We start from the raw sequence: 15,559 nt of genomic DNA, 5'->3' as shown, positions 1-15,559 counted from the left end.
AAGACTAACACGTCTGTCACCGCCGACGACCGACGATCGAATCGATTCAAAAGTTCTTTCTTAAGTTTTGAAATCTATCATATTTGTTACATAATTATTATAATCGTAATAATTTATTAAAAATTGTATTAGTTTAATGAATGATTTATATAAAATTCTAATAATTATTACTCAAAACGTTTGTATTTTATAATTAAATAAATATTTCCTATTAGAAACATATATATATATATAAATCTCTCCGGCCCTTTCGGGTTTAACAGCCACTGAAAATTTTTGTTGGTTTTTCGGAATTGAACCAACGACCTTTCGTATCAGATTTTCGTGATACAGGCGACCATTAAAAATATATAAATAATTCAAAAGTTATATAATTTCTTCATTAAGTTTTACAATCTGTCAAATTCAAATACTGGGAATTCCCAGCTCCAAGTAGTGGCAGCACTGGTACCTCTGATTCATCCAAGAAGAGAACTGTCAAACAGTGTTGGTCGGTTTGATTGTTGGTGTCAACCTCCGCCTATTTTCTGATTTCCCTGGGATTTTGGAAATAAACTGCGGCAAAAATGGCTCTAAAGAATCAAGTTGGACTAAGTAAGTCTCATTCCACCTTAACTAATATCTATTAAGTTGTATTAACGTAAAGTTGCCATCCAGAATCGTTCAAAATCAATTTAACTTTTCAATGTTATTTTCATTGCTCATGTATGAAGTAATTGTTTGTAATTGCGTTTTGAAGATTTGTCATCTCGTTTAATAATGAATTGCAATTGAATAAAAATGAGATAATTGCTATTCACGCAAATTATTGATTATTTCGTCCCACATTTGACCGAGTTTGGTAAAGCGCATGACTACGGAATGTCAATATTGGCTCCTAGGCCTACCCCAAATATTCGCTACCCCTTCAAAACTGTATCAATGACATGCACTTTATTTCGCATTATAGCAAAAAAATTATTTATTACAATATTTTTATATATGCTATTTTTTCAGAGATTATGAATGAAGTGATCAAACATAAAGGATCAAAGAAGAATGGACCTGCTGCAGCAGCTGCAGGTCATGTTGAGTGGAGGGTTTTGGTGGTTGATCAACTGGCCATGAGGATGGTTTCAGCATGTTGCAAGATGCATGACATTTCAGCTGAAGGCATTACCTGTAATTATTGATATCTTACTTATAAACACAAAATTTATTGGAATGATTTGATTTTCAGTGGTTGAAGATATTAATAAAAAGAGGGAACCCTTGAACACAATGGAGGGAGTCTACTTAATAACTCCTTCAGAGAAGTCAGTGCATTCACTGATGAATGACTTTGAGAGTCCAAGACCCATGTATAAAGCTGCTCATGTATTCTTCACAGAAGGTAAATTACCTTTATTTATAATACCAATATCATTTATTATTTTTCTTTATTTTACGTTTTTATTATTTTTGTTTGTTTTTTCTTTTTCGCGTTCAGCATGTCCAGACCATTTGTTTAAAGAGATTTGTAGGCAAAAAGGGATGGCCAAATTCATAAAAACCCTCAAAGAGATTAACTTGGCTTTTGTGCCATTTGAACAGCAGGTAAATTTGAGCGAACATCTTTAATAATAATAATAATAATAATACTTGTATCATTTTTTTCTCTCTGTTTGAAATCGCGCTTTTATTAATACCTAAAGTGTACATAGCTTTCAACTAATTTTATTACTTTTATATCCCGATCCGTCGTGGTGTTCGTGTGTGTGTGTTCTCTTTTTTTCTTTTCTTTTACTTCGATTTTTATTTCCTTGAACTGATTTCAATTGGTTGTGGATTTAGTAAATTGTTTTCTCTGTTCCTGCCAGTCTGTCCTGAGGAGCTCTTCAATGAGCTGTGCAAGTCGGGCGCCGCAAGAAAAATTAAGACGCTTAAGGAGATCAATATCGCCTTCTTGCCCTACGAATCACAGGTTTGGTACACTCATACCTACACAGCATCCAAGCTTTAATAAAAACAATTATAGTACCTTCTACCATAAACTGGTGTAGTTTAATCGTTCACAATCAAATACCTTTCAAAAAGCTTTGCTACACTCAACTTAAGTCACATTCAACTTGAGTCACATACTCTTTCTGAGCCAAGCACAGGTGATGTGTGTACATAAATGCATGTTACTATAATTTTTTAAAATTATAAGTTATCATGTTTCAAGTTGGTGCTTTTGTTTCTTTCTAGGTATTCTCTTTGGATTCGCCGGATACGTTTCAATGCAGTTACGCTCCATCATTTGCTGATCTGAGAAATGCCAATATGGAAAGAATGGCTGAACAGATTGCTACTTTATGCGCTACACTTGGAGAATATCCCTCCGTGCGTTTTCGAAGGTAATGTAGAAAACCTCTTTTTTTGTATTAATATAACCAAGTATTAATTTGTTTAGTGATTGGGAACACAATGTAGAATTGGCGCAGTTAATCCAACAGAAATTGGACGCTTATAAAGCGGATGAACCCACAATGGGCGAGGGTCCAGAAAAGGCTCGTTCCCAACTACTCATCATGGACAGAGGTTTCGATTGCGTCTCACCTTTGCTCCATGAGCTCACATTCCAGGCTATGGCTTACGACTTGCTGCCAATAGAGAACGACGTTTACAAGTAATTATACGATAGTATTAAATTAAACAAAATTATTAAATAATTATTTTCGATTAGATACGAAGCACAGCAAAGTTGCATCAAGGAAGTTTTGCTTGATGAGAATGATGAGTTGTGGGTGGAGATGCGGCATCAGCATATCGCCGTGGTTTCGCAGAATGTGACGAAGAAGATGAAATCGTTCACGGATTCGAAGCGCATGACTTCTGGAGATAAACAATCGATGAAAGATCTGTCTGTAATGATTAAGAAGATGCCGCAGTATCAGAAGGAGCTGTCGAAGTATGCTACGCATTTGCACCTTGCGGAGGATTGCATGAAAGCTTATCAGGGATATGTGGATAAGCTGTGCAAGGTCGAGCAGGATTTGGCTATGGGGACGGATGCTGAAGGGGAGAAGATTAAGGATCACATGAGAAATATAGTCCCGATTTTGCTGGATCCTAAGATTACCAATGATTACGATAAGATGCGCATCATTGCTTTGTACGCGATGACGAAGAATGGTATTACCGATGAAAATCTTTCCAAGTTGGCCACCCATGCCCAAATCAAGGATAAACAGACCATCGCCAATCTCAAATATTTGGGAGTCAACGTTGTCACTGATGTAAGTCCTTTTTGTCTTTGTAAACTACAGTTAATTTAATAACTTAATTATTCTTAAAGAGAAACTACTCTCATTACACAAATCACTCGTTTTACACGGTACTTTCTTTAAACGTTTTAACTTATGCAATTTTTGCATACGTTTCGATTTACACAGTTTTACATTCAAAAAGTTACAATTTTGATTTACATTGTAAATCGGGGGATACTTTTAAAATAATATATAATCAAGATTACATTATATATCTTGTTTTTGTGCATCAGAACTACTTGAATCATGGAGAACAATTTAATAGGTTTAACCTTGTGTTTAAAAATATATCCATTGATTTTATCTTATATTTTTATAAAATTTGAATAGGATGTTCTGCTTTATTATCAAGCACGCACAGTAGACATCTGTTTATTTTTTGCAAATTGTGCGAGTCCTTGGAATGCGACCCAGCAAGAATCTCCTATCCTCTAAGGCTCCGTCAATGACGTTAATGATAATGTTGATTGCTGTTCGGTAATCAAGAGCCATAGAGAACTTACCAGGTTATATAATTTGCGGTATATCGCATTCCCACTACATACCAGTAAACAACTAATTTTGTATTATGTAAGGAATTTTACAAAGTCAAATATGTCATTTTGCATATTTGAACATGATCAAATTAAATTAAGATGATTTTTCTTTAAATTTATATGCCTATGAATTATTTATATATCAGTGCAGTTAATTCTCTTTTATGATATGAAAAATCATAAAAATTTGGATTTGTGTACATTTTTAACAAAAGTGTAATTAATGTGAATTTAACAATCACTTTACGGGAGTTTTCCTTCCGTCTTTTGTATTACGTAACACAATGGACAATATAAATACGCACAATTGTTCTACTATTTATTTATATCTTATATTTATAGTCATAAAAATCAGATTTACATATACAGCAACACTTCACATAGTGTAAGTAATACAATATTCAGGACTGTTTGAAACGTGAGGAACTAAATACATACAAAAATAAATCACACTAAAAGAGATTTTAAGCGAAAAACATTTCTTCTTTCTTAGTTATGTAACACTTTATATAATTGAAATATATCATTTATTGGTACAAATTACTTGATTTTTATAACGTTTTTCTAAAACTTGTCATAAAATTGGGTTGTGTTATAAAAGTATATATGGTCTAGTTATCGTCTGAAAAATACGGTATATTTCTATTTATGAGTGCATTCTTACTTAGGAAGAAAAAAATAGTGTAGGCTAGTCTCTAATTGATGGAATTTTATAATTGACCTATTATTGTTGAATGTTTGCAGGGAGGAACTAGAAAAAAACCGTACTCCGTGCCGAGAAAGGAGAGGATAACTGAGCAGACCTACCAAATGTCCCGCTGGACTCCGGTCATTAAGGACATAATGGAAGACTGCTTAGAAGATAAATTGGACGCCAGACACTTCCCGTATTTGGCTGGCAGGGCTCAAACCACCGGATACCACGCACCTACGAGGTAACAAAATTATGAAACTTTGCACCAGACAAGAAATTCCATCCTACATCTATTTTCAGTGCGAGGTATGGACATTGGCACAAGGATAAAGGGCAACAAACCGTCAAGAATGTGCCCCGCTTGATTGTATTCATCGTGGGCGGCATGAGTTTCTCCGAAGTGCGTTGTGCCTACGAGGTGACAAACGCCGCTAAGAACTGGGAAGTCATCATTGGCTCCTCTCACATCTTAACCCCCGAAGGTTTCCTCAGCGATCTAGCGACTCTGGCCGGCTAGAAGAAGGCTGTCTCTTTCAACATCCCACCAGAAGTAAAATAACGCGAAGCCATTTCATATATATAATACACACAGACCCAAGCGCGTGCACAGAACATACGAAACAACATTGATTACTTACTTTTGATCTTAGCTTTCTGTAGTAGTACGATGATCAAAGATGATCTTTGTTAACATATAATGTTAGGAAACTAGCACTTTTTCAAAGGTATTATTATCGTTGTCATTATTATTTCCATATGACGATCGTCGTCACGAAAAATAACGATACTTTACTTTTTCGTCTCTTTTCGAGCTGTGAGTGTAATATATTCCAAAGTTGTTGATATATTCAGATATAAGTGCATGCTTCAATTAGTAGATGAGTAGAAATGATATGTATTATTATTACTGTAAAAAATGACTTTTTGGCTTATAACGGCTTTAAAATTCATTCAGTTTAGGGCTTAGTGTAATTATCCCCTATTCTAATTTCATTGCATACGGATGTACGAAGCAATATATGTTAGCTCTATTATATATGAGGTGTAAAAAAAATATATAACTAAAATATCAAAATTTATAAACAATAATAATTACGGACGAAAAACATATAATAATAACGAATACGGTATTAAGAGTTAATCATTTGATGAGAATGTTATTGGAATTTAGACAATATTACAAATGTTATTTATTTATTATTATTATATACTATTATATAGATGTGTATATTATAGCAAATTAGTGGAATCCCTTCTTCCTTTTACTTTTTCTTGCTATACTTTCTCTAAATGTATTTAACTTAACTAAATAAATTTATTATAATTATTAAAGAAAAAAACATACAATATATGAAATGTCAATTCTATTGTTCTAGAAACAAATACATTATCAGTAAAAAAATATCGTAGTTTTTATTTGAAGTTTTAGATTTTTTTTGAGTTTAAATATTTATATTTTCTATTGACACCAGCTCAAGAAATTGTTTAACTGCTTAAAACAGTTAAGCATGACGAATGGAAATTAGCAGACTAGACACTCAAATTTTGTTGCTAACAAAAAAAAACAAATAATTTATTTAAATAATTAAAATGTGTATATTACAATCTTGGAATCTGTTAAATTTTGAAATAATTTAGTTGTTTTTTTACTGGTGATAACTTTGATTTTTTAATGGTAAGTGAACGTATTTTAATACTTCATATATTTATGTCTTGGCAGCAATTAGAAATAAATTACGTTACATTGTATCTTGTAAATACGAGCAGTTAATGTGAATAATCTAATTTTAAACTAATAGAATTTATAGTCACATAAAATATTTCATCAAATCATTTATGTTTTAATTCGGTTTGTTGAATTTATTCCACGATCAAGTTCTGCCCTTTTTCTAATTTGTATTCCTCGATTATGTATATTTAATATGTATATATAATATTTTGCAAATATTTAAATAGATAATAGCTAAATCAACATAAGATTATATCATAATAATCTAGAAATTAGTAATAACCAGGACCGTCTTAATATATTTAGCGTCAGTGGGCCACTAAGCATAATGCCCCTCCTTATAAAAAAAATACGCGAAAGGGTGACGGGTGAGATAATAAGAATAATGCTCCGCTCTTCAAAATAATATACACGGTATGGGAAGGAAAATGTCGATTCAGACGCTAGCGCCTCGGACCAAAAACAAAAAAAAAATCTATATTTATTTTTGCAATGTTTTGAAAACATAAATAAATTTAATGATTTTGCTAAATATTTGTATAATATAATAATGACTTTTCAATAAGTGAAATTTTTAGTAAAACTAAATAAACCAAATTCTTTACTGTGACTAATATTCGTCATAAAAATGAATGAAATATGAAAAGTCAACAAGTTATGTCCAGACAGAAAGTTTGATCAATAAAAATTAATCAATTGTTAGCGAATTCATTTTAAAAATTCATAATTATTGTTTTGTACACAAAATACATTTATACCTTACAAGTACAGGGAAACCTCTCATAACGAGCATTTCGCTTAACGAGCAAAATGAATTGTAAGAAAAGTGACTCACTTCACGAGCGACGTTTCGCATAACGAGTGACGATGAAAGGAGAAGTCCCGGATTGCGCGCCTACTACATCATTTTTAAAAATTGTTTACACATATTATGTGTATTTTTGAATTTTGTATTTTACAGGTTCTACTGTAATTTGTTTGTTCTTAATTTAAATTAATTTCTTCTAGAACTTTTTAATACTATAGCTTCATAGCATCATTAAAACTATACTCCAAATTAAGAAGAATGATTATTTGTACTAAGCTGATTTAGGTCGGGATAATTATAAATTGTACACATAATATAATTTTTTAAATATATATTTTATTGTTTATAAATAAATTACAAAATAAAAACAAATTGTTCAAAAAAAAATATAAATGAAAGAGCGACACATATCCCTAAATAATAATAATATCGATGATAAAAAAAACAATTACATTGATTTGCGTGTTTTTTTTTGGATATTTTTTTTTGCTATATATATTACAAATATATATATTTTTTGAATTATAGTAGTAGTAGTAGTACAAATTTTCGTTTTTGAAAAAAAAAGCTGCTGCTGCCACTATCACATATTTCGATTGTTATTTCTAGCCAACTAAACGAGTATATAATGACAAGATATATTTATTATTAACTTTTTGCTTAAATTAAACGTACATTCTTCTTCAATTAATGAAATAAAAACGAAAAAACATCATGGTCGTAAATAGAAAAATATTCATCTTGAGTTGATTTCTTTTTGTTTGTTTGTTGTAATAAGCGAAATTTGGGTGCAACATTGTCTTGAGTTTCGTTTCATCGCTCCCTAGTGGATTGGAATAATGGTTTCGCCAGAAGTGATGGCTGGAAGTGGAGCCTCAACGGTGAGAATGCCGTCTTTGCTTAGAGAGCTCTTGATCACCTCGGGGTTGGTGCCCTTCGGCAACAAGAATTCACGGTTGTATTCCCTGTAGACGGATTTCGATTCGGACTTCTCCTCGTGCTTTGCGTGCACCTGCAATTCCAAATGGAATAATCAATAAACATGATTCATCGAGAGCTTTTCTTTGTTTTGTTTTTTACACGTACCAAAAGCTTGTTGTCTACGGTTTTCACGACGATTTCCTCGGGGGCGTATTGGCTGACGTCGAAACGCAGTTTCAGGCATTTGCTGTTACCATCTTCTTGGATCAATGGGGAGTTCATGTCATCGAACATTGTCTTCATCTCGCCTCCTGGACGGCTGCAGACCACGTTTCCACCGGTCTGTGTAGTCTCTGAGGTGCTAAAACCCAATGTAAACATTAAAATTAACACAAAGAAACCAATCAAAGAAATTCAAATCCAAAACCAAAAAAAAATCTATTCAAATACTAAGCTTTTAATTTTTTGGAATATAAGAGTTAAATGGTATTAAGTACGAACCTGGTGCTGGATTTCGATTTATTCCCTCCAGTAATAGTTTCACATTCGTAAGACATGCAAAGTTAAAAGTTATTGTTAGCTTAGGTTTGTTAATTGTAGCGTAAGATTTCCCACTGCAAAAATCTGTATAACTCTTTTGATCAAAACTCCCATAAAGTATAAATAAAACCACCTAATTTAATAGACAGCATGATTCGAAATGCATTTAACATACATTCATTGTATAAATAACAACAAAATTATTAATAAGATTTTTTAAATTTCTATTATGTAAAGACTTTTTAAACCACTTTAGGTATCTCTGGAATAGAGGTGGAACGAATCTAAATCTTAGCTTGAAAGTATTTGTTTGAAATCCATAATCAAAATGAATGGTGTCAATACAAAACTTTAATTTTCTGTTGAGGTGGAGGCTGAATAAATTGCCACGTTCTGGTCAATATTTGTCTTAAAGTGAATGCATCATTTATAACTTGAAATTGTAGTTTTAGTGTAAACAGTTGTTGCTAAGGCTAGGAATAATGTTTTCGTTTAAAAACAGGAAGTGAAGTTTATAAACAAATGCAGGTATTATTCGAAACTGTAGCGGCAGTGACTCCAATTTCGTTTGTTTACGATCTGCGCTTTGGTTTATTATCAATGCTGTCGAATATCAACATCTTGAATGGCTCCCGTTATGCTGCGGCATTCTTTTCTTCTCTTTTTTTTAACAGTGGATCGTTTTATGTTGTACTGCGAAAAGCGATAACCATTCATTTTGTGCGCGTAATTTAAATATTACAATGAGCGTCTGGCTTGTCGAGTGGACCGAGTCCATTCCATTTATAGACTGTGTCGGATGGATGGAATGGTGAAATACGTAACACGAAGTGTGCGTTGAAACATTTGTATATGTGAGAGTATGTGATGTCATGTACAGAAATAGAAAGGTCCCGCGTCTGTTCATAATATACATACGTACATTCGCGTATGTGTTTATATATATATATGCAACAAATATATATAACAATCGTTGAAACAGTTGTAGGTCGCTTTATCGGTCGGGGCACGTTGGAAGCAAGCGAAAATAAAAAAGAAAGAAAAGAAAATACGAATGGATTCTTATTTTCGTACTCGGACGCGGTTTCGGATTACCTTTTTTGGTAATCAAAACCGATGCCCCAATACGCTTTTTAATATACACTTTCTCGTCGAGAAAGACCAAAAAATACATATAATTAATGCCAGAACTAAATTAGCCTCGAAACCCGCTTCTTGAAATAAATATTCCATCAAGTCATTTTGCTTTGATGCAACAACCAAAAGTTTTATTAACAATCTTTTTTTTGTATCAATAAAAATATAAACCTTCCAAAACTCTATATCTATTCATTCGAATTTTATATAATGTTATTTATCAAAAATATAAGAAATTTCTTAATTTATACCATGTGAATCTCAATAAATCCAATTAATCTGCATTGGAGATGCATCCAAAATTTTTAATAATGCATTTAGTTTATTGCAAATACAAGCAATTTCATAATCAAGCAGTAATAAATCATTATGTCAAGATAAAGTTATGATTGATGAAAGTTCACAATATGTACTTCAAATAAGTTTACTTTTGTACAATTGAAACAAAATATTTGGTAACAATTAATGTGAAATAATGTAGTAAAAAAACAATTTTGCAAAATGATATATTTTATCTAATTTGAATAGAATAATACATTTCCAAATTGCTAAAATTTTAGAATAAAATTTTCAAAATTTGTATATCTTATAAAGAAAATGATTCTCAGAATTGTTAATGTTACCTTCACATTAACAGCATTACATCATAATATTTCCTTAAATTAATGCATAATTGCGGAACAATAAACGATTCTCGTTTTGCAAATACAGATGTACTTGTTCACTAATTGACATTTTTTTTTGTTTTCTTCTCTCTCAACAATAAATAAAAAAAGTCAGTTATAAAAATATCTTCTGTTTGCTTGCACTGATGTAACCTCTTTTTAAAATCTCGAATGTACTTGAATCGCACACAAGTGCACGAAGTTAAGGTCAACCGAATTAGCAACACAGTTGTCCGTGCTCATTATTTAAAGTGATACACACTTATCGATTCATCAAAAGAGCAGCTTCTGGTACTTTCCATTTTAAATCAGCCTCAATTATATCATAATGAATTGGCACAAAATACATTATATGCGTTTTATTTTTTTTTGATGTAATTATTTAGTCTACAACAATTATCATAAATTGTAGATTTAATTTGGATGTTTACTTAAAATTAATCATGTATATATATATATTTATTTTTGTTTATCATATTTTGGTCTACTTTTGTTTTCTTCATACAAACAAATTATTGTTATCGCAACTTGTTTTAAAAGCTTTTTGTTGTTGTTTCTTTGAACAGTATTTTCTAAGGAATGCTGATAATTTCAATGATATAGGTGAAATATTAGTCAAACTAATTTCCTGTTTTTGTTTCATTATCGGTGTTGTCCACTATTTGTAACTTTGTAAGTACTTAGGATCATAATGTAAAAAAATAAATTAACTAACAAATAATAACTGTAGAAATAATTAATTATGTACAAAATTATGTTTGATGAATTAAATCAATCTATCATTGACATTTAATTTTACAACATTGAATAATGTTAAGGTTCTGCTTACATCACCATAATTTAAAAAATATGTTTTTTTTTTGTATTATGTCATTCGTTATTTTTTCAATTAAATTTAATCCCGAAAATTGTAAATAATTAATTAAATAAAATTTTAAATAAGAATGTGCATGACATAGGAGGCTTTGATGTATGACATAGCTGCATATGATTTCATATTCGTCAATTAACTACTGACTCATCAACCGAAGGAATACATATTCTTGACTTTGAGCTATTCAAATGGATCTGCTTGAGAGGCTGTGCATTTAACTTGAGGTTAATTCGTGATACAAAATGCTGCATTATAAGTGATATTGCATAAGTTATTATGGAGTAACTAAATCATCTGACATTGATGACATGAAACAAGGTATGTAACACGAATTTTCAGAGGAAGATTTTCAAGAAATGTATGTTATCGCTTCCAAGGCGCCGGTGACTTGAAGCCAAAGAATGTTTGGCATATTATTTTCGTTTGCTGGCACCGGTTTCGATCAAAATTCTTTCAGCTTCCAAAACTATTGTTAAACATATATCTTTTATAACAAATTCTATATGAAATATGATGAAATACTTAAGGAAATAATACAACATAAGTTGTAATTCTGAAAATACAAATTACGTTTAATTCCAGTTCCATATGCGCAGTTCCTCATAAATAAATGGAACTAAATCACTGCATTGCATAACAACAAGTTAGAATATTCCATGCTCTTCATACACAATGGAAACAAACAATTGAATCTAATCTTGTTCTTCTCTTTGTTCACTTCATCAGTCTACGTATATTATTAAATAAAGTATGAAATTGTTCCTTTTCTTCCTTAATTCGTTTTGCATTATATGAGATAAGATAAGAGAATTTGGTTTTCGGGACTTCGTCTATAAATCTGTGTATAACGCAGTGGATGCAATTAAAACTAATGTGCGACAGTTGTGCTATTGTGACCTTAAGGGTGCATATATTCACGACCCTTTTGTCATAGTGGATTGTTCGAGCAAAATGGGCCGTAATCCTACCTTCCAGCCAGATCGGTTCCCTTCCCAACCAATCAATTGCACAACTCGAATAGAACTGGATTTATTTATTTATCTCTCTGCTTTATAGATACTAGATTAGTTCGCACAATAACAAAAAAAAAACTAACAATAAGCATATTATATAATAACGTTGAATTGCGACAATTGAATATGTGTCCTTGAGATTATTTTTTTATATAGAAGATTTTGGGTATAAAGATAATTAATAAATTTAAAAAAAAACGTTAATTTTATTACAAATAGAATACTAAAATGTTCGGTAGTGGTAAAAATAAATGTAAATATTTGAAATAAAAATGTTGTTGAAAGATTAACGAGGAGCTAGCTCAAAGTACAAATTCTTCAATTAAAATTGTTACGTTCTAAATATGTTTACTATATTTTGTATCGTTTTTTTTTTATTCTCAGATCGAATCTCTTCTGATCTTTATTTTCGTTGGAATGCAAAGAAGAAAAGTCAAAGTTGATGGAGCGGTTCGAATTTTCTTTGGCTGACTATCAAATATGAGATTTTTGTTATTGCACGGCCATCCAAAAATAGAGTGACGGCGCCGAGGATGCAGGGAACATATACACGTCTGCAAGGAAATACAAGCCCGGCAATATAATTTACTCTTCTTTCTTTTTTTTTTGGGTTCCCATCGATTCGACGCGTTGCATTCGCGTCTTGTTTGATCATTAGTTTCACCATGGTTATGTATACTGCTTGTTTGCGTATTTTCTTTTTCCATCGGTTTCCACGGACGCGAATTGATTTTCTGGAGCGAAGTAGGTTAGTTTATTCGGTATTGGATTACTTGTTGGCTCTTTCAAGGCTTTTCCGAGCTATATTTACGAAGCCTTACGATGTTCTCCACGCTCGAATTCATATGATACAACATCAGACAACTGATAGTTAACAGCAATTATTATTAAATTCCCACACATTCTTCATGAACAATTTAAAAAAAAACTTGGTTTTTGAACCTATTTTAGCAAGTAGTTCATCATATTAACAAGTACTTGTTGTTGAACCAATTTTATTCCAAGAATTAATTATATTTGTTTTATTCGCATTAAACAGTTCGATTATTAATTTTCCATATTTCGTATGTAAATTATCATTAAAATTCATAATAATATATAACTATTTATTAAAAAATAATTATTTTTTAACCCATTTTAGTCTGGTAATTAATCATATTTCCTCTGTACGTAACAAAATAATTTATGGATTTTATTTGAAATATGTATGTGGGTTAATTCAAACAACATGCAACAACGACATGTTGTTTTTCCATGTCACTTTTTTTTTGCAATTTCCGGAGAAATTTAGAACATTTTTTGTTTGTTTGTAATGTATTCATTTAAATGCAGCTAAATTTAGAAAACTGTAGATTTTGGTTTACGTATATTTTAGAAATCAATAGTTTTAGGTCAAACGTTTTTCAAATGGTCTTTTGTAGAAAATTTTGAAAACATTGATTTGCTTCATACCGCAATGTCCAATATTATTGCGGATAACCATGTTCAAGGACGCTAAACAACTTTTATTTTATGTATCAATATGTCACAAGTTAATAAATTTGTGATAGTTAAAATTTTTGTTTGCTTTTATTTTGTAATAAACTATGATGAAAATGTTTGCATATCAAATTATGACTAATAATAATTTTGAAAATACTTTATTTAGAAAAAAAGTAAAAAATTAATAACAGAAATTTAGATTTTTGCAATATTGTTATTATTATTTAGTTGACTAAAATGATTTTATTTACTTTTGAATGTATCAAATAATATTTACATTTTGTGATTTTTGAAAAGATTAAACTTTTATTATCATTTTTTATTTCACAATTCTTTAAAAATCGAATGTTGTAGAAAGTTTTCTTAATTCGAAATATTTATTTAAAAAAATGGTATGTATTCATTTGAATGTGAGATAGATATAGAGTTGTAGATATATTAAAAAAAATATAATAACTTAAATGAATTTAAAAATAATTAAATAATTAGTTCTACAAGAAATAGTAATTATCTTCTAAAGATGTATTTATGTAAGATGTAATTATAAAAATACAACTAATTATTATTAATAATATATTTTTTTAACTTGTAAAATAATTTGTAATTAATGATTATTGAGTTTTCATTGTAATATGTTTGATTAATGTGTTTAATTAGTGAATTTATAACTGTTTTGTGCTGTTAAATAAAGAAAACAATGGACGAATGGGAGAGAATCGAGTGTGTTTGAATTGAATTATAGATTCGGTAGTTTCTAGAAGCATTGTTAAATAGCGGCCTCTGGGAAATAAAAATAAAAGGAGCAGGCGCGACTTGAATATTTGATTAATGAGCAAACAAGGAGCGAATTACAATTGCAAATACAGAAAGAACACATATCGATGTTACTTATTTATTTTGTTTCAATATTATTTCTCTGCCGCGGATGCCACAATAGAGTTACGTAAGAAGCGAAGGTGACTCATTTATAGTCCTTTACGTAACCGGCCGAAATGTGTTTTTTTCTCTCGTTGTCGAGTCCTACGTTCCAATGATTAAATGTTAGAGTCTGCATAAAATTACGCGGATTGGATTTTGGACCATTCGATCATCCACCGGAATAAATCGGATAGTTGAATTGAGTTGACTCTTTGAATCGTTACAATGGTTTTCCACCACTTCCTGTCATGTCCATCCGTGACCGTCGCCGAACGGATGGACATGAGCATTGCGACAATTTCGAATCATAGCGTGTCTACTTGCGATTAGGCTTCATATACTTATGGTTAAAAAGCTTCGGATCTGCATGATTTATACCTGGTCGATGTTCTGCTGAAGTTCTGCGATTCCCTGTTCATCAGTTCGGACCTGAACTTGCTCATCTCCTCTTCCATCTTCCGCATTTCGGCGTCGAAACGTTCGCGGATGTTGCTGAATTCGGTATCGATGATGCTGAACTCGCCCAATTTGATCGGGATGTTGCGCTTGTTTCCTTCCATCATGTTATTATTTGTTTTGTCTTCCTGCTTGTTTACGCACAATTAAAAAAAATGCACTGAATCACAGTTGTATTGTGTGTGTGTTGTGTATGGGGGTCCTCTCTTTACAAACACTGCGCCTGCACTGCACGGATGCTCCTGCTGTATTGACGGTCGGAGCGCAGCAGGAATGCTTTTTAAATAGCTTTCGCAACGATCGTGGGGGACGCTCGGATAGGCGGCAGGCTGTTCCCCACGGCTCTATTCTGCCCACTCCAGCGCACGCCCAAACATCATCCTGCTGAACAATATTTTTTTTTCGAGAACAAAATAACGTTACCCACGTACGAAATGCCTTTGTTCTACCACTGGCACCGTTCAATACCAACTCTATTTGCGCATCCAAAGTTTCTTTAAATTCTATTTATCTTTTT

The 15,559-nt window shown here is 31.6% G+C and overlaps 2 protein-coding genes across 4 annotated transcripts; one reads left to right on the top strand and one right to left on the bottom strand.

Moving 5' to 3' along the window:
- Nucleotides 1-454: 454 nt before the first annotated feature.
- On the top strand, nt 455-5,622 carry LOC108564053 (protein ROP). Of its 2 annotated transcripts, none has more exons than XM_017922957.1 (9): nt 455-594; nt 997-1,161; nt 1,220-1,372; nt 1,839-1,942; nt 2,209-2,357; nt 2,414-2,629; nt 2,687-3,239; nt 4,550-4,740; nt 4,800-5,622. In XM_017922957.1, exons 1-9 carry the CDS (start codon nt 567-569, stop codon nt 5,014-5,016), a joined length of 1,776 nt encoding a protein of 591 aa, XP_017778446.1. In that variant the 5' UTR covers nt 455-566; the 3' UTR covers nt 5,017-5,622. The 2 variants fall into 2 exon arrangements, with proteins under 2 accessions (XP_017778446.1, XP_017778445.1); XM_017922956.1 differs by lacking the exon at nt 1,839-1,942 and adding an exon at nt 1,469-1,575.
- A 1,966-nt stretch (nt 5,623-7,588) lies between these two features.
- LOC108564046 (heat shock protein beta-1) lies at nt 7,589-15,298 on the bottom strand. Of its 2 annotated transcripts, XM_017922946.1 has the most exons (4): nt 14,965-15,298; nt 8,459-8,512; nt 8,123-8,318; nt 7,589-8,048 (listed from the first exon to the last, which is right to left on the bottom strand). In XM_017922946.1, exons 1-4 carry the CDS (start codon nt 15,147-15,149, stop codon nt 7,860-7,862), a joined length of 624 nt encoding a protein of 207 aa, XP_017778435.1. In that variant the 5' UTR covers nt 15,150-15,298; the 3' UTR covers nt 7,589-7,859. The 2 variants fall into 2 exon arrangements, with proteins under 2 accessions (XP_017778435.1, XP_017778434.1); XM_017922945.1 differs by lacking the exon at nt 8,459-8,512 and having other exon boundaries at nt 14,965-15,290.
- Between the last annotated feature and the right edge of the window lie 261 nt (nt 15,299-15,559).

The sequence above is a fragment of the Nicrophorus vespilloides genome, unplaced genomic scaffold (assembly GCF_001412225.1).
Source record: "Nicrophorus vespilloides isolate i.1.1-1 unplaced genomic scaffold, Nicve_v1.0, whole genome shotgun sequence".
Taxonomy (NCBI): Eukaryota; Metazoa; Arthropoda; class Insecta; order Coleoptera; family Silphidae; genus Nicrophorus; species Nicrophorus vespilloides.
The sequence above is the reverse complement of the archived record's forward strand: the minus strand, read 5'-3'. Positions and strand labels throughout refer to the sequence as shown.

Coding starts and splice junctions, on each gene's coding strand:
- LOC108564053 (XM_017922956.1), top strand. CDS start 567: ATGGCTCTAAAGAATCAAGTTGGACTAA. Junction 595..996: donor AAAGAATCAAGTTGGACTAA/GTAAGTCTCATT, acceptor CTATTTTTTCAG/AGATTATGAATGAAGTGATC. Junction 1,373..1,468: donor TCATGTATTCTTCACAGAAG/GTAAATTACCTT, acceptor TTTCGCGTTCAG/CATGTCCAGACCATTTGTTT.
- LOC108564046 (XM_017922946.1), bottom strand. CDS start 15,149: ATGATGGAAGGAAACAAGCGCAACATCCCGATCAAATTGGGCGAGTTC. Junction 8,319..8,458: donor AAATCGAAATCCAGCACCAG/GTTCGTACTTAA, acceptor ATTGGGTTTTAG/CACCTCAGAGACTACACAGA. Junction 8,049..8,122: donor CCGTAGACAACAAGCTTTTG/GTACGTGTAAAA, acceptor TTGGAATTGCAG/GTGCACGCAAAGCACGAGGA.